This window comes from Pteronotus mesoamericanus, unplaced genomic scaffold (genome assembly GCF_021234165.1).
Source record: "Pteronotus mesoamericanus isolate MK-2021 breed Mesoamerican mustached bat unplaced genomic scaffold, CSHL_Meso_final contig_2, whole genome shotgun sequence".
NCBI lineage: Eukaryota > Metazoa > Chordata > Mammalia > Chiroptera > Mormoopidae > Pteronotus > Pteronotus mesoamericanus.
The window spans coordinates 28309523-28328369 of NW_026555084.1; the positions used below are offsets into that span (position 1 = coordinate 28309523).

The 18847-nt window shown below is 42.8% G+C and overlaps 1 protein-coding gene and 1 non-coding gene across 3 annotated transcripts in view; both read right to left on the reverse strand.

Annotated features, from left to right (window-relative positions):
- The window catches only part of HSPA4 (heat shock protein family A (Hsp70) member 4), a 34640-nt gene extending 17401 nt beyond the window's left edge, over positions 1-17239 (reverse strand). The window contains exons 1-6 of one of the 2 annotated variants that reach the window (XM_054568479.1): positions 16840-17239; positions 9375-9432; positions 7250-7390; positions 5282-5404; positions 1438-1537; positions 642-775 (exon numbers count right to left, since the gene is read on the reverse strand). In XM_054568479.1, coding sequence (XP_054424454.1) covers positions 642-775; positions 1438-1537; positions 5282-5404; positions 7250-7390; positions 9375-9432; positions 16840-16946 — 663 coding nt within the window. In that variant the 5' untranslated portion in view covers positions 16947-17239. The remainder of the gene's footprint in view (positions 1-641; positions 776-1437; positions 1538-5281; positions 5405-7249; positions 7391-9374; positions 9433-16839) is intronic. The other variant, XM_054568478.1, reaches the window with a different exon arrangement.
- A 708-nt stretch (positions 17240-17947) lies between these two features.
- On the reverse strand, positions 17948-18087 carry LOC129066808 (small nucleolar RNA SNORA7). The gene has a single exon (XR_008528741.1). It is a non-coding gene; the product is annotated as a small nucleolar RNA SNORA7 (small nucleolar RNA).
- Between the last annotated feature and the right edge of the window lie 760 nt (positions 18088-18847).

Consider the following 18847-nt stretch of genomic DNA (forward strand, 5'->3'; position numbering starts at 1 on the left):
AAAAAAAGTAAGTAAAATTTTAAAACTCACTGGTTCTAGATAAAAATCACTGAGCTAAAGATTTTATATCCCATTGTGGAACTAAGACACACACTAGCAAATTGAGCTGTGACCATAATCATCCTACAGCTTCTCCTTGTCATGACACTGCTAGGCTTCCCTGCAAACACAACTGTCTTCAGAGCACTAAGCTTCCCAGCCATCTACAGTATCACTCCTACCTGGCTTCTTCGAGCCACCAAGTTCTAGTCCCTCCACCCTTTCCCCAGAATGCTTAAAACCTTCAGAGCAAGCAGAGAATACCTTCGTCATAATCTCCTCAACCCACAGTGCACAACACCAAGGGACTATGTATTAAAGAATCCTCCTCATAAGCCTGCAGGTGACCGTTATTTTCTCACGCTATAGGTAAGAAAAATAAGGCTCAGCAAAATACTGTGTTTTTTCCTCATACCATGCCAACTCTTAATTACTTTGAGCTTCCAACTTCCACCCCATCTCCATATACCTAGTTTCTAGTTTAGATGGCGCACAGCAAGTTTCCATTAGTGTAACAAAATCCTTTAATCATTTAAATTTTGTCTCACAAGTTCCTAATTACCATACACCTGTAAGTCTTCTGGAAAAAAACATATACTTACTTTAAGTTTTCCTCTATTAAATGCACATACAGAAACTTGATAAGAAGAATGCCCCATGTCTACGAAAACTACATTTCTTGGTTTCTCTTCTAAAGCAGGAAGATCTTGCTTATAGATTCCATATGCAAGGGCAACTATACACAAGAAAAATAAATTCAACATATTACCTAAGAGTAAACTTAAAATTTAAGTACCAACAGATCTTGTATGTACTGAATGGAGATGCACCACATGCCATTCTACAAAGAATCAAATTTTTAAACAAGTTTTGTGCATTTACTCATGAAGAACACCAACTTCAAAGAGTTAAAGGCTGACATTCATTTAGGGTTTCTTAATGTTTCCGAATCCAAGCCCCAACCCCCACGACTCCGGCAATGGCTGTCAAACCGCGTCCCCGCTTTCCCCAGTGCATCCTGCAGGACTTCTACCCTCGTGCCACCTCAACATTCCCAGGCCCTCTGTCCTCGAGCTGTGGCCTCCCATTCCTCTGACTCCGCCAGGCCACCAGTCGTAGAAAAGGCCAATAGTTAGGTCAAAGCAATGCTCCAATCGCATAGTAAATGTATTTCTTTCCAACAACCATGTGATTAAGTACCAGAGTAAGTGCTAACAAAGATACAGAAAAAGTACTGGTCAGGCGAAGTCTTCCTCTGTGAGAGAGTAACCAAGAAAACTGTGACACACGGGCAGTGAGTACTCCAACCAAAATGAGGAGCAAGCCGGCCTGGATTTTAAGATTTCACACCTTCATGATTAAACAGGTGGAACATTCTAGTTGACAGTCTCTCTTTACCTGCAGTAGTGTCATTCATCAGTCGCAGACAATTGAGTCCAGCAATCTGTGTTGCGTCCATCACTGATCGTCTTTCTGCATCAGTATAGAAAGAAGGAACCTACAAAAAGATTTGGAAGTTTACTACATTATGGAACCTCTTTTATAGATGCACCTGCCAAAATAATAAAATACAATCCAGAAAAGCACTCACACACCTACAGCAATTTATTCTGTACATAATCAAGGAGGTATTTCAAACCAGTAGGGAAAAGTTAGAATACTCAATAAGCAATATTGGGACAAATGGATAGACAGCCATATAGAAAATAAAGTTGCATCCCTACTGCAAGCCTTATACCAAAGTATATGTCAAACCAAAGACTTAAATGTTAAAAAAGAAAAAAAACATCAAGAGCAGAAGAATGGAAGGAATTTTACCATCAGAGTAGAAAAGGATCTTCTAAATATAACAGAAAACCCAGAAGAAAGAAAAAAATTTTTTAACATAAAAACGCTAAGGACCAAATGGGAAAAATATCTGCAGCTCACATGATAAAACTGCAAAATGCTAATCTAATGCATGAAGAACTACAGATCAAAATGAAAATCATCAACTCAAAATAAAAGAAGCAAAGAACAAGAACAGTTCACAGAAATAGCAATATAAAATAGCTTTTAAATTTTAAAATGTTCATCTCTGCCTAAATAATATTAAAATCACATACACTTTGAAAAATCACATACCATTTTTCACTTAACAGAATTAGTTAAGACACCAATAAACTGTGCTGGTGAGGCTGTGATCAAATAAGTCCACTCATACATTTTGGGCGAAGTGTGAATTAGTACAAATTCTTTGAAGGGCAATTAAGCAGTTAACTGTTAAAATTACAAATACAGCCCTGACTGGGGTGGCTCAGTTGGCTGGGCACAAGGTCGCCATTTGGATTCTCAGTCAGAGCGAGTGCACGCCTCGCTTGTGGGCCGGGATGCGTGCAGGAGGCAACCAATCAACGTTCTCACACATCACTGCTTCTCTCCCCCTCTCTCCCTCCCTTCCCCTCTAAGAATAAATCAAGTCTTTTTTTTTTTCCCTTGAAATTACAAACACAGTAGTACCCCACATATCTATGTGAGTATGTTCCAAGAGCTCCCATGGATACCTAAAACCAAGGATGGTACTGAACTCTATTTTTTTCTGTACATCCATACCTGAGATAAAGTTTATAAATTAGGTACAGTAAGATATAACAACCACACAATATACTGTAATAAGAGTAAGTGAATGTGGTCTTTCTCAAAATATCTTTTTTTAAAAGAAGGTAAATAATGTCTTTAGGATTTATTTATTTGCTTGCTTGCTTGCTTGCAGAGAGGGCGGAAGGGAGGGAGAGAAACACTAATGTACAAAAGCATCATCAATCAGTTGACTCCTGCACGCCCCCAGACAGGGACCTGGTCACAGCCCAGGTATGTACCCTGAGCAGGAATCAAACCAGCAACCTTTCAGTTTGCAGGATGACGCTCAACCCACTGAGAGACAGCAGTCAAGGCTCTCTCCAAATATCTCACAGTACTGTACCTAGATCATGGATACGCTAGACAAAGGGATGACTCTCAATCCAGGGGGGACAGAGCCAGCAGAGTAGGACTCGTAACAGCATGCAACGTAAAACTTAAAAGTTGCTTTTCCACTTAACATGCCCTGCATGTTAACTGAAAACCATGGAAAAAGAAAACTATGAATAAGGGGGACTTAACACACATCTTTTGTCCCAGCAATTGAACTTCTAAAAATTTAGCCTATAAATCCTACAAACTTATCATTCAAGAGCAAAATGCTATTTGTTCAGGTTCATTCATTGCGGCATTCTTCACAATAAAAAAAAAAAGTATATAAATGGATGTCTAACAAAAAGAGACTGGTTAAGTAAGTACCACATAAACTGGAGTACCTCACAGCCACTCCAAGGAAACAGGCACTTCTTTATTGCTACAGAACAAGTAGAAGATAAACTGTCCAAAATTTGTAAAAAGAAAGATCGAAGTACAAACAGGACCTACCCATATCTGCTTCAGTACATAGGAACCTCTGGGAAGGTCTGTAACAAAGGGGTGGAACAGGTAGCCTCCGGGTGGGGGAAAGACCTGCAGGCTTTGCAGCAAGCGTGCTGAGCTTCCATACACCTCCCCCTTTCTACACACTTAGATTTTGAACACTGGGCTATTATTACCTTTCTTAAAAAAATGAAGTTTATGTTTTAACAATAACCCATTTATTGTAAAGCAACCCACACCCAGGCTCTCTTTCACAGCAGTGAGATATACCATTAGTACCAAGAGCCAGCAGCGCCTGTGCACACCGAGTTCACAGAGGTCAGAGACCAGTATCCTCAGCCAAGTCTAACGACAAGGTCAGCCCTTTCCCAGCATCCAGGAACCTGAACGATAAACAGATCCCCAAGTTAATACAAAAATTTCCCTTCACGTTGAGAGTGACTCACTGTGCCTGAACTGTTCCTACAACTTAGTGTATGCGAAATGCCTCTGTCCTTCTGGAAGTCCGTAGTTCTGGTACACGTTAGGCAGAGGGCACCTACAAGACTGACGCCCGACAGAAACCCTGGACTCCTCAGGCCACAGACAGGACTTCCCTGGTGCATGACATTCGCACTTACATTGTCACAACTTGCTGCTGGAAGAATGAAGCCCAGTGCAGTCTAATGGATGTTTCATTGTAAGAGACTCTGGGAGGCTTGGGCCTGGTTTCCCCCGGGCACTGCCCATGTACCTCTTCCCTCTGGCGACTGTGCTTGGCACCCTTCTGCTGTAACAGACCTTAGCCGTAAGGACAGCTGTGCACCGAGTCCCGGGAATCTTCCCAGCAAATCGCCAAAACTCAGGGTGGTCCTGAGGATCCCCAACACGTGACTTAACACATCACCTTTAAACTTGTTCAAAAAGCTGAAAAAAGCCACTCAGGTGTCCCATCCTTTTACATTTTTACTTCTGCACTGAGCATAACTCAGGATCAATGGTAAAGGCACTGGGTGGGGAAACGAAGTCAATCTGACAGGCCAATGGAGGGCTCAGGAAAGGCAGAGCGCATCTCAAAGTACAGCGTCTGTATGGAATCTTTAAGAAAAGTAGCATTTTCACTCTTCACATCCCCAGAATGTGGCACAAAGCCATAATCCAATTCTTCCTGGCAAACGTCAGCTCCCCTTGACAAGACAGCCAAGAACTAAGGAATCCACTGGACAACAGACTGTGGGGAGAAGCAGCACCTAACAATCCTTGCTTTGCCAAGCAATGCACCAACAAGAGGCCACAGAGATAAAATATCAGATAGCTGCAGAATGAGGAGAGTCAGTGACAAAACCAACAGAGCTGCCCAAATTTCAACAGTTGCTAAGAACTCCGTCACACCGTGAGCACAAAGCTACGAACAGCCAGGCTTCCGCCTAGAGAGGGACGTGGAAAAGACCAGATAAAGTCTGAACTGCCCTGCCTTTAGTGGCAGGAACAGAGCAAACATATAAAGAGGTAGAAATGGAGAAAGAGCTCATTTCTTAGTGAGAGTATTCAACTAATCTAACAAAGGAGTGGCTACCAGAGACCATCCTCCTGCTAGAAGAAATTCAGGAAGAAGCGCACCTTGAGATAAGCCTTTGAATAGGCAGAGTAACAGAGGAGGCCTGAGCAAAATCTAGGGGCCAGAAGATAAAATTCAAGAAAATGAAGACCAGTTTGATAAATTCTTAAAATAATCATACAACCCAAACCCAAAAACAGTATGATTTTCAGTTAAAATGCAAGTGCTTCCTCCCGTGAGTCCTCAGGAACGAGGGCTCCAACCCACCGAGACAACGCAGTCCACCACAGGCTTCTTAAGAACGCTTTCTGCTGTCTCCTTCAGTTTGGACAGGAGCATGGCGGTCACCTGCTCGGTGGTAAAATTTCGTTCTTCCTCCATATATTTCACCTGCAACAAAATAACAAAAGGATCTCGACTTACATTTTTTCATGTCCTAAAAGTTTAAAATGAGCAACGTCTCACATCGTCAATGGAACATTATCTCAAGAGGGAAGAGAAGAAAGTTTTGAAAGCAGAAATAACGTGAAGGTCACTTTTAGCTTTATAACACGCACATGACACTTGAAGGTTAAGGACCAGTACACAGACAATGCTGTGACAACCAGTACAACCTGAGACAATTTCCCTGTGCAGCAGCGAACTGGTGCGCCTCACCCAGAGCCGCGGCACCCCTCTGTTAGGGGGTCTGGTGGTGAAACTATTTTACCATCTGACATACTGTTTGTGTTTTACTTTGTTTACTGTGTTGACTTTATTATCATCTCCCCAATCAGGACCCAATTTAACTTGAGGACATGGTTTTAGTCAAACTCATTCACTGCGGTAGCCCCAGCACCTGACAGACCTGACAGAACACACACTCGGTGAATTAGAGAGCAACGAAGAAAGTTTCCAACTATCCTACCCTGGACAAAAATCTACAACTCTGACAAGAGTTGCAAACTTTAAATGTTAAAAGGTTACATAGGATAAGCCCCATTCCACATATACCCATAGTCCCCGACTACAATCCAGACCAGAAAACCTCACTCTCTTCTTCTAATGTGCCACTCCAGTCCCGCTTGAAAGCTAACGGATCCTCAGCTCCTGACGCCCCAGCCCAACCATAAGAATGTATTTGGGGTCCCAGTCTAACAGCTTCTCCCTTTACTGCATGATAAAGACAGGAAAATAACCACCTCGATGAGCGTCCTGCTAAGCTGCCCCTGCTTCGCTGCTATCTGTCTAATCTCAGTCCACCCTCCGCCCTTGCATGTGGACCCACTTAGCCCCCAGCTCTTCTCCCAAGTCTCCCACTTTTCTTGCAGTGCTTAGGGTTCAACCTGCCTTTATCTGTTCTATTTCTTTCTTAACAATCAGTATCTCCCCTCATTTCCTCAGCTCCCCTTTTCCTTTTTCCCTCCTCTGTACTCCAGCTTTACCCCTAAGTAGGTCATTCAAACTTTTCTGAGATTATTGCCACAGAAATCCTAAGTAAACCCAGGGATCATTCTTCCGTTATCAGAATTCTTCACTTCTCAATTCAACTGAATCCTTGACTACAATGGTATTATTGACTACCGTTTTCTCCCAATTCCCATCATCTCTTGAGTGTTGACCCTGCTCTCATATTCTTATTTCTCCAGTTGAAATGTCTAAAACACCAAATCTCCTCCCTCTAAACCCACTTGCCTGGAAAGCTCAGCCACCCCCCTGGATTCTCCCCGCCTCTGAGTGCTAGAGAGGCCGTGGTGCGCACCCTCCCCATTCCCCGGCCTCTCCCCCCTGTTGTATGATCAGTTCACTGCATGCTTCACAAAGAGACTCTTCTACGTATCCCAGAAATATCAAAGACTGAACTCCCCTTTCCTCTAAAGAACATCTTTTACAATCTAATTCCTACTGTCAAGGTTATAACCACGTACCTGCCTAGTGATTTAAAAGCACTGATTTCTTTGCCTGTCTCCCACAAGTCACACCCTAAAATCACATGGCAAACAAGCCACGCAGCAATGGCAGCATTAGCTTCATCACCACCCATCCATCCAAGCTATATTAACAGTGCCCCCTAGGTTCTCTCAATCCAAACCCAAATCACTACAAAAATGCCAAATGGGCTTTACTAGCAAACACTTTTCCTAAGCATTTGTGAGCATTTTCATTACAATGAAATCAGAACTGAATTGATATACATTGACTGAATAAAAATAAAATGTGGTATCTTACTGATAAGCACTCTCTTGACAACCTTACCTTTATACCTGTTAGTCCAGTGGGTAATTGCACGATATCATATGCAAGGTTAGATTTTTCTGCCTCCACAAACGGATCAGAGAATGCTCGGCCGTGGAATCTTTTAAATCCATGGACTGTGTTCTTTGCATTGGAAATGATCTAAGAGAAAGGGTATCAGAATCAAAGAGTAGAAAGACTAATAGCAATTAAACTAGGAAAAAATCCAACAGCGTCAAACTAAATGAGCATCATGTTAATGCCCAGTTTCCTCCAGAGTTTCCGTTTTCTTCCGCGCTAAGCCTTTCCGAGTGATGCCCACGAGCACGGGAGGTGAGGCTTCAGGGGCGGGCACCTCAAACAGGCGGAGGGGCCACAGCCCAGCGCGTCCCGCTTCTCTGCACAGACAGGTCATGACCCCTATAAGAGTGTTTTCTGTCTTAAACATCTAATAAACATTTAGACACGATTTTTAGCCTTTAAAAATTACCCATAGTTTGTGATTCAATCTTTTCAGAGTCAGTTTGGAAGTTTCTGTCAATTCAGAAATTCTAGTGAAGGAAACCTACCATAAAGGAAAAAAAGATGACACTATATATGCAAAGAGGAATGCACAAAGATATTGAGAGAGTACTATTTATAACACCAGAAAACTGGAAATAGCCTGAATGTGTATGGGAAAATATATGGTATATCCATACCTGGGCGAGATTATTACAGGAGGTTTAAAGGTAAGTATCTATATAGCATGACCTTACTTTTGTAGAAGAAAAAATATTTACATACTTAAGAGTTCAATAGGCCCTGGCTGGTATGGCTCAGTGGATTGAGCACTGGCCTATAAACCAGAGGGCTGCTGGTTCGATTCCCAGTCAGGGCACATGCCTGGGTTGCAGGCCAGGTCCCCGGTTGGGACAGCATGAGAGACAACTGGTTGATGTATCTCTCACACATCAACGCTTCTCTCCTCCTCCTTCTCCTTACCTACCCCTCTCTCTAAAAAAGTAATTTTTTTTTTTTTTTAAAAGAGTACCACAGGTTAACATTAAGATGCTGATTTTTGGATAATGGTACTACAAAACTCGCTAATTCCCTATCGTACCGTATCTATTTTTTTATTTCTTTCCAATAAAATATAATTTATTTTTAAAAAAAAAACACTGGCAAAGACATTCAAAAAAATTCAAGAATGAACTTGTTTTTAGGATTCACAGGCTCCTCCTCCACTTGCAGGAGTTCAGTGTACGAAACCCCAAGGACAGGCTGCCCAGCTCCTTTGCATCGGGTATATCAAAAGGCACACAGAGAAGCCTTTCTGTAAAACAATGAGTCCTCCCAAATCAGCCCTGCTCCAGCGAGCTGCCAAGTAGAAACCCAGTATCACAATAACTATGTCAACCTAGGACTAGGCAGCCAGTTCAGTACAATAACTATTCTCAATAATGAAAGCAAATTTAAAACCAGAATTCCCTGAAATTTCAGAAGGAATGATATTTCAATATGGCTGTGTACTTGCTACCTACTGCCTCCTAGATTATAAAACACCCAGTTTCATTAATAACCATTGGCCAAGCATCATTTTCTTAGGCTTATGAATTTTAGGCCCTTCCCAGTCCAGAAAAAGAGCCAGATACTCATTCTATATTTTGTTCCAGACTGAACCATAAAAAGGTCAAACACGCAATTCCTTCTTAATTTCACAGCAACCTCAGTCAGTCAGGATGACAGAACTCTTGGGATTCTGCTGCTCTGGTTACTCATAAACCAGCAAATATGTCAGACTGCTGATTTGCAAAGTAAACTAATGGTAAGTTAACGTGCTTTTACAGTATGTTTTCCTTCCCTGAGAACCTTGATTAACAAGATTGAATCTAGAGACAACATTGACCCTCAACACTAGTAAGAAGAAAAGCCCAATGAGAAGACTTAAGGAACACTTAAAATACTTCCTAGTAGTTTGCACTGAACACACTATACTGTTCACGCTCTTCACTCAAGCACCCGTGAGCACAGATCGGGTCTGTCTCTCAGTTGTATGTCTAAGGCCTGCCAGTGCTGGACATGTCAGGGGCACTCAAAAACTGCTGAACAAAGGATGGACAAGCCAGAAAAATAGGTCGTTTTAGGAAAAAATAAAACTACCTACCTGGCTTTTAGCTGCTGCTCCAATTGAACGATTCTTGGGACCAAAAGAAATGCAAGCCCTAGAAGATACAACAAACATTTTAGAATACATCCTTATTGCAACATTAACATCCTTAGTGCGGCATTACACCCAAAACCATACAAGATTTCTCAGTCCTCACTAAAAAGCCATATATTTTAGCAGCACAAAATAAGTCTATGATTGTAACCTTTATATTGAGTTAAAACTATCCACAGGAGGCTTTAGATGTTGAAGTTTTATGTGATGATCATCTGTCAGAAATAGCACAGACAGGTGACTAGCCAGTCTCCAATATCCTTTAATTCTTCAAATCTGGTGTTCAAAATCCCAACATAAAATAACGTACCTCCATAGCAATTCATCAATTAAATGTTGTTTTCTAAATCAGCTTATAATTGCACCAAGAGAACAGTCTATAAATCCTGAAAATGACTCTTGTCCTGTTGTAAATAAGAAGTAAATTTTCTACAACTAGCTTCCGAGGACTCAGTTTCTGACGAGGAACTTCATTCCCACTTCTGAACACATTCTTCCAAATCGCCAATTCACGGACTGTCTGCTGGATTGATTTGCTGCTTCTCTTAGAAAGCAAAACCAAAACCTGTTTAAAGGTATAACCACTTTAAAATACTGTGCTTAAGCTTCGAGTTATGTGGGAGTTGATGCTTTTGCCCCAGTGCATCACCCTATGTTCTTCAATCAAATTAATCCCTTTGGGACCTTGCCCTTGTCACCTGCACTCTCATATATTTGTCACCTCCCTTTCCAATAGCTGCTTTCTCTCAAGCTTCAATGAGATCAAATTCACCCAAAAGACAAAGCTCTTCCCTAGTCCATTTCCTCCTCAAGCTACTAAAGCCCTCTTCCTTCTGCTTCAATTATAGTGACTGCATAAATCACTATGGGCCGCGTCTCATTTAATCTTTCTAATCACCCTATCTTATCCTCATTTTATAAGAAGCTAAGACCAAAAAGGTATTAATAAGTATATTTACCCAGGATCATGTAATCTGAAAGCAATGGAGTCAGATCATTTGTTCAAACTTTACATTACAGCTTTGACCTTGACCTTCTCTACCCTCCCTGGAATCCTAGTTCTTTCAATTTATAGAAGACTAAGAAATAGGGCTCTGGAGCCCTATTCCTTGGTCCAAATCTGACTACGTTAGATGACATATTAACTGAGCTGAATTGTACTTACATTTACTAGCCCTACACCCACTGACAGAGTGCTGGGCCTCGCCAGGCCTCCAGGCCCTTCCCAACCAATGGCGTAAGAGCCCCTGTGAGCCAATCTCCCAGGGCAGTTTGCAGGCAGCTGTGCCCTGAATAAATACAGTTTAGCTTGAGATCTCATCACCAGCCTTCCTGCACATATGCCAACCACTAACATTTTTAGGATTTCCTGAGCACCACTTGAATCTCTCCATCAGTGCTTATACCACCCTTCAGGAAATTGCGCAAGGCAATCTTACCCACTCCATTCACTCGTTCACTCCACTCCTCAGTCTACCCACTGGTAAAAGCACATCTTTCTAAAAACTACCAGATCGGGGGAAGGGGGAAAAATTGGGACAACTGTAATAACATAATCAATAAATTATAAAAATTAAAATTAAAAAATAAAAACTACCAGATCTGCTTTTCTAAGGTATATACCACCAATACCTCAATCCCAACATAACTGAAGGGTAATGTTAATTATCTTCCCTTGTTTCCTGCAGCCCTTTTCTCAAAACTACATCTCAAACCAATTACAAGCTCTAAGAATAAAAAATACGAACATTACCAACTTTATGTCTTGCTGAAGACATAATTTCCTACTTGACCTAGATAACCCTAGAAGCAAGAGCTTCCAATTACCTTCCCAAGAAAGCCAACCCCCAACAAAGCCCAGATTACTCCCCATCCCAGCCCCACCCCGTCTTCCAGCCGCACCTCGCACACAGTGACCCAGCGCAAGTTCAAGTCTTCCCATTATCCTGCTTTGCTCATGTCATTTTGCCACCTGGAAATGCTCTGGTCCCTTCTACATCACAGTATTCTCCAGAAATACCACCCACTTTGTGAAGCCTTCCCAATCCCCCCTCAAGTAAGAATTAATCATTCGTACTGCTTAAAACTTGGATTTTGGGCAATTTTTTCCATTGTCACAGAATGTCCTACTGTACAGAGCTGCTTTAAGTAATATTTCCCTTGCAGTTAACATTTTACTTTTAAAATCTACATCTGCCTTTTTAACAGTAATTGTTTCATACATCTTGAAAGGCTAAATAAGTGTATCAGTTCGAATTATTCATCCTTTTTTGGCCTGTATATACACATACTACAAACAGTGCCCAACTTCTTACAAAGCAATCAAATGTCACTAAGGGACATCAATCTTCACCCTGTATAATAGCAGCAACACCTTAAACAACGTATATATTTCTTGCAAAGTATGGGAAAAGTCCATTTTTCTTACTGTATCATAAGAAATTATCAATACAGTATACTACACAGTATTTACATTCTAAAAAAGTTCTATAACAATAAGCCACCTATTGCACCAAAGAAATGCAGGGGGGCTGGGGGGAGTAAAGAAAGAAAGTGGAGCTTCTCCACTTTGCCATCAACTTCACTGATCTAAATATACATATACAGTAAAAAAAGCTAAGGTTCTAGAACCGGACAGTCTGGGTCTGTCCAAATCCTTTCTCTCTTTCTAGCTGTGTGATCTCTCTGTTGCTTAATTTCTCTGAAATTACTCCTCTCTGAAATGGAAAAATTTCAGCACCACCCTCATGTGGTTGCTATATAAATTTTGTTAACCACTTTTAAAGGGCATTTAATAAACAAAATATAGCTCTTACCCCAGCTCCAATGAAGCCCTGGTCTGCGTTTCACACAAAAATCTGCCAACCAGCTTGCTATGTAAGAGCTGCTTCACTTTTCTCAAACTCCCCAGTATAATCCAGTCAGCCATCCTAAAACCATCTACCCCCAGTGAGGTGAAGAAATCACTTATGTTCCTGCTATAAACTGATCTCTTAATTTTTTGGAAAGTACTCTGGCAATATGTACCAAAACTCTTAAGCATCCATATCCTTTGCCCGAGCAATTTTGCATCTGGAAATCTATCCAACAAAAATAAAAGTATTAACATGTAAACACAAATACAAAAAACTACTTGTTGAAGAACTATTTGTAATAGCAAAATATTAAATAACCTGAGTATTTGAAGAAAACATGTTGCAAATCCTAATATGGAATTACATATTTAAGGAGATAAATTCATATCAGACTCTGAAAGATACCTAAAATACAGGATGTGGCAAAAGTAGGTTTATAGTTGTGTGTGGGAAATGCACCTAAATAAACACCCATAACTTACAGAGCTCCGCCATAATCTAGTCTGCCCCGCCCAACCCCTCTCCTCATCCACTCACACCCTTCTCAGGGGGCTGGGAGTAGCCCTCATCCTCTAGTCTGTCCCATCAGCCCCGCTCTTCTTGCAGCAAGTCTTCCTCAGGCCCACAACTCCCATGATAAACTCCTACTCATCCACTAGGTATCAACCCAAATGACACTTTTTTATTGGATTTCTTGTGGTGGCATTAGTTAACAGAATTATATACATGTCAGGCGTACAATTGTATAACACATCATCTGTATAATGCCCTGTGTCCCCCCCCCAAGTTCAGTCTCCTTCCATCACCATTTATCTCCCCCCCACCCTTTTCTACCTCCCTCCAAACCCCTCCCCCTCTGTTTCTATTCTGTTGTTTATTTGTTCATTGGATTTTACATACAAGTGAAATCATATGGTACCTGTCTTTCTCTGACTGGCTTATTTCACTTAGCATAATGCTCTCCAGGTCCATCCATGCTGTCACAAAGGACAGAAATTCCCTTTTTCGTGGCCAAGTAGTATTCCACTGGGTAAATGTACTACAGCTTTTTTTATCCACTTATCTACTGATAAGACCCTTGGGCTGCTTCCAAATTTTGGCTTTTGCAAGTAATTCTGCAATGAACACAAGACTACATAAATGGCACTTTTTTAAACAGTTTTATTTATTTTTAGAGGGGGGAAAGGGAGGGAGATAGAGAGGGTGAGAAACAGCAATGTGGGAGAGAATCATCGATCAGTTGGTTGCCTCGCATATGCACTGGGGACCGAACCCGCAATCCAGGCATGTGCCCTGACTAGGAATCAAACGCATGACCTTTCTCCTTATGGGCCAACACCCAACCAAGCCACACCAGTCAGGGCAGTAAATAAAATCTTTTAAAAAATTTAAAAAAAAAAAAGAGTACCTTCTGTCTCCACCCCACATACAATTTAAATTAGGTCCCTGTGTCATCATATCCTGTACTTTCCCATCTGGGCCTTTACCATGATTAGCAATCACATATGTATTTGCTCAGCATCTGGCTTTTTCCATTAGCCATGTCCATGATGGGAGGATCTCGCTGATCTGTCATCAGAACACCTCCGGTGTTTAGCACAATGGCTGGCATATTTGCTAAAATAAAAGAAACCTAAATTTGGTGGGAAAGTGCCCCTTCTTGGGTAAGACTCAATTAGTTCCTCAAAAACTGAATCCAAATGCTATTAACCCCACAATTTGAAATGAGGTATTTCTCTGGCCAGTGTGGCTCAGTGGATTGAGTGCCAGCCTGAGAACCAAAGGGTTGCTGGTTTGATTCCCAGTCAGGGCATATGCCTGAGTAGCAGGCCAGGTCCCCAGTAGGGGGCATTCAAGAGGCAATAGCACACTGATGTTCCTCCTTTCCTCTCGAACAATAAAATCTATAAAATCTAGAAGGGAGGAAGGGAGGGAGGGGGAAGGAGGAGGGAAAGGAAGGAGGGTAGGAGGGAGTTAAGTACTTGCATCATAGCCAACACTCTGGAACCTGCTCCCCTCTGACACTAAAACAAATACACATCACACAGTCTGTGTACCTGAGGTATGAAACCATTATTCCACAACCACTACAAAAGATCAACCTTTCCGCTCCCATGTTCTACTTAGCCAGGCAAACACCACAGAAATCTCAGCTAATCAAAATCAGTTCAAAAAAATTCCTTGGTCCTGGCCAGTGTGGCTCATCTGGTTTGAGCAATGGCCGATAAACCAAAAGGTTGCAGGTTTGATCCCTGGTCAGGGCGCATAAGAAAAGGCAAACCAATCATGTTTCTCTCTCATACAGATGTTCCCCTCTTTCCTCGCTCTCAAAACAATGAAAAAAAAAATGTCCTGTGGTGAGGATACTTAAAAAAAAAAAAAAAAAAGTTATTTGGGTGTCAAGCATCCCTATAAGTTCCTAAGGAATTAAAACATACAAGAAAAATCACTTAAAATATTCAAAAGGTATTTTCTTATCACAATTACATACTGTGTCTGGTCACTTACTCTCTGAAGCATATTTATTGTGATCTGGAAACATTACGTGCTTTTTTTCCTGTTTCATATAATGGGATTTATAGTTAAAATTGCCGCAACTCCTGTTTATCTAAAAAATTTAGAGCATATGGTAACAGCCTAAAAGAAAGGACAGGAACACTGTTCCTTCCAGTATCTGAGATCTTCTTCCCTCTGGCGAAGTATGTTCAATTCTAGGCAAGAAAGAACCAAGATGCTAAAAGACCAACTCAGTGTTCCATCCTTTTTATTGCATTTCCTTGGAGGAAACAATCTTCACTAGTGAAGAAAGTTAAATCCAAAGAGGAAGACAGTATCAAATAGGAAATTAATGCTAAAATACTTAAAAACAAACTTTAATGCTTTAAAAAAAAAAAAAAGGTCATTATACAATACACTTCCCTGGAAATACAAATTAGAACATACCCATCGTTAAAAACTATAAAAACAGTCAGGAATGGGTAGAAGAGGATGAGGCTTTTTCTACGGGGTAGAAAGCCGGTAGACGCTTTCTTTTGGGGGTGATGAAAAGCTTTTAAACTTGACTATTGCACAGATTTGTGACTACTCAAAAACAATCTAACTGCACACTTTAAATCCCACCACAATAAAGCTGTTAAAAACTAAAAGCAAAATCAACTAAGGGCCACCGAAGTTCATTTTGGGATCTGAGGTGGGTTTTTAGGGGAAGCACCTGAGCTAGCTCTAAAACAAGACGCAGAAATTTGGGAAGTGGAAGGGAAATGTTGTGAGGCTTCTGGGTAGCAAAGATCAGGCTAATAGATGGGAAACTAGTTTGGCTAGCAATCTGCTTAAGAAGCGTGGCAGAAGTTAGGGTGAAAACTGCCCTTTAGAACAGATACCTGTGAATGACCACACTGAGAACCTAGCAAATAGTACGGAGCTTAAAATATTCTGTCCAAGAGGAAGACAAAGGATTGAAAAGCAGCTCTATGTACTCAAAAAGTAGATTACTCTAACCAAGAAAAGACCTAGGTGAGTCATGATTTTTTAGAACTGTGTCTATTCTCATCCCATAACTTACTATAGGTTCTAGAAGTCAAAGTGAGCCCCTGAGTCATTCATTAACTGGGGCCTAGCCCTGGCGGGGAAGCTCAGAGGGTAGGCCCAGGTTGCAGTTCATCACTGGTAGGGCACATACAAGAATCAATCAATGAATGCATAAATAAATGGAACAACTTTATGTTTCTCTCTTTCTGTTTCTCTCTCCTTCCTCTCCCTCTCCCACTCCCTCTCTAAAGTGTGTATGTAAGTAAATAAATAAATAGGTAGCAACTGCAGCCAATACCCTGGTTGGAATACATTACTGTGAAAGTGGATATGCAAATAGCAGAGAATGACCCAACATGGTTCAATATACTGAAAGGACGTGAGAAAACAAAGTGAATATAAAGGTTATCGACACAGCATCGATCTTATTTAGGCCTTTTTTGATATCTATTACACCATCACCCCAAGCTCGAGAACCCTGGTCCAAACCTAGCCTAAGCCTCAAGTTCTCCCGCTCCCTCGCTTCCGGGCGCCGCCCCGCCCCCACTCACGTGGGACTCTGGCCGCTTCACCTCCTAGCCGCCGCCGGCAGACGCCCGAACCCGTTCAACTTTTAAGTGCCTGCTGTGTACAAAGCTACGAACTCTGTTAGCCTCAAGAAACGTCTACACGCCCTGGGCCTGGTCCCTGCCTGCGGGAAGAGGATCTCGGTCCATCCTACATTCCAGGCCTGCCTTCCCTCCAGCTCTTACCGGGGCCCTCCGCTGGTCCGAGTACCAACCAACTCAGCCTTCGCTTAGCCAGCGGGCCAGCGGCAAAAGACCTCGCTCTTGGCGCAGACCCACACGGTGGGTCACGACCACTAGTGTCCTGGCACCCACTGGGGGTCCCCTATCCACCAGGCCATCGGCTCAGAACAGAGATGACTCCCTGGCCCGTGTTCCCCAGCCAGGAGGGTCGCAGACCCGAGCAATTGCTACCTCCCCAACCCCCCAGCTCACGCGGTCGGCCTGGCCCACACTTACGGTGTGCAGCGGTCGCTGTACTCATTAGCTATGGTCTCGATGCCACCGGCGCGTGCCACAGCAACGTAGCAGCTCTGGAAGCCGAGGTCTATGCCTACCACCGACATGGCGCTAGCTAAAGCTCGGGCTCGAGCCCGGGTCCGGCCGGCGAGACAGGACACAGACCCCGGCGGGGCTGGCGCGCGGAGACTGGGCCGCGTAGGCCAGGGGATCGATGCTAGTGGGGACGCGGGGGTGCCCACGCGAGGGCCTAGGTCCTCTTAAATGGATCCGCTACGGAGCGTGCTGCCCAGGCCGGCTCCGGCTGAGCGGCCACAGTGAAGGCGCCGGGTAGCGGGGGCGGAGAAGATCTCGAAAGATCTCGTTGCGACGAGAATGAAGCTGCAAAGCGAGAACTGCGAACGAAAGGAATGTTCTCGCGAGATCTAGGCTCAGACGCTTTTCCTTTTGAGGCCCCGCCCCCATGTACGTACAAGCGTACGTCATGTCCAGGCAAGAGAACCTGGGAGGGTGGAAAATGGTTGAGAGGCGGAGCTAACCAGTTGAACCTGCGCACGGTATCCGCCGAAACTGCTTTTCACGAAAGGAAAGAGTAATGGAGCACCTCTTCTACCAAAAGAAAGGCTAGAGGGTAGCCTGCTTGGAGGCAAAGTACTGAGGATGAGCCTTTGGCCTACTTCCGCCGTTTTTCTTTATATCCAAAGAAACTTCCGGTGGTGGAACCTCCTGCGCTCCACCTTGTGTTGGGCCTCCGAAACGGGAGCGAGCTTGGCCCGTTGAGAGGGCAGCTGTAGAAACTCGGCACCGAGTAGGGCCTTAAGTGGAACAATGTCAAAGTCAAAGACAGCGCCCTCCCCGGCAGAGGGAACGAATCCGCGCTCAATCCCACCGCCTTGAGGGTTGTTTTTTTTTTCCCTTTAGCCTTGCAGGGTTCTCTAAACCACTCCTGTCCTTAGATGAGACTGAGGGGCCTACAGGATTTAAACCTTTTAATCCCTAACATATTCCAAGTACCTGTCCTGAACTGGATGCAAGGGACATAGATGATGAGCTACCAATCAGTAAAGTGGTAGGATTACAATAAGCTGATGAATCTTTTTTTTTTTTTAAACGTTGTAGAGTGTCTTCTAATCACCAGCTACTAAGCAAGGGGAGAATGGAATGGGTACCTCTGCCAGGCTTGCTTTCCCTCCTGACTCCAAAAGTGGCAGAATATTACCCACTCTCCAGATGTGATCCTGGGACTAATGAGTCTTAATTTAAGGGCACCTGGGAGAGCAGGGCGTGTCTTAGAGTTACAGAGTGTTCCAGGTGCCTAGAGGAAGCCAGGTTGGGATCAGGAAGCAATTCTGTTCAAAAAGCCTGTCTGATAAATTGCTTAATGAGGCTTCAGAGGAAGGGGAATCTGAATTTACAAGTCTCCAGTTATTCGTTGTAATTTCTGGTTCTAAAAATTTACTTAATGATTCTATCATTTAAGGGCCCCAATACACAAAGTTTATTTTTAAGTTAGGTTGACCTTGACCTTCCATCCTCTATCACCTATTTTTGTCCTACCTAGGGGGATATCAATAACACCAAGGACAGTATTGACCTTAGTTATGACAGTCGGTATCTATTTGTCTGCTCTGGATTGTTAAACACTGAACAAAGAAAGGCCAGGCGCCCCAGGCTGAAGTGTCTAATCCACCTAAAAGATCACTAAATCTGGCTAAAGACTCTGTCTCTGCCGTCCTTCTTGTGGGAGGCCTCCCCAGCCTTCAGCTAAACTGGCAAAAAGCACACCCATATCTCTATGTTCCAATTTCATATCTACTTGCCGTAATTGCCTTGGCACGGCTTTCAGTTTAAAATACCATCAACCCTATCAATCTTTTTAAGGATTTGTCCTTCTCAAAATAAAACATTAACATCAGTCACAGAGAGTACTCATCCTGCTATAAATAGTTTCCTGGATGTCAAACTTATAGCTCGAGAGGCTATTCTGGGATTTTAAATAAATGAAGTC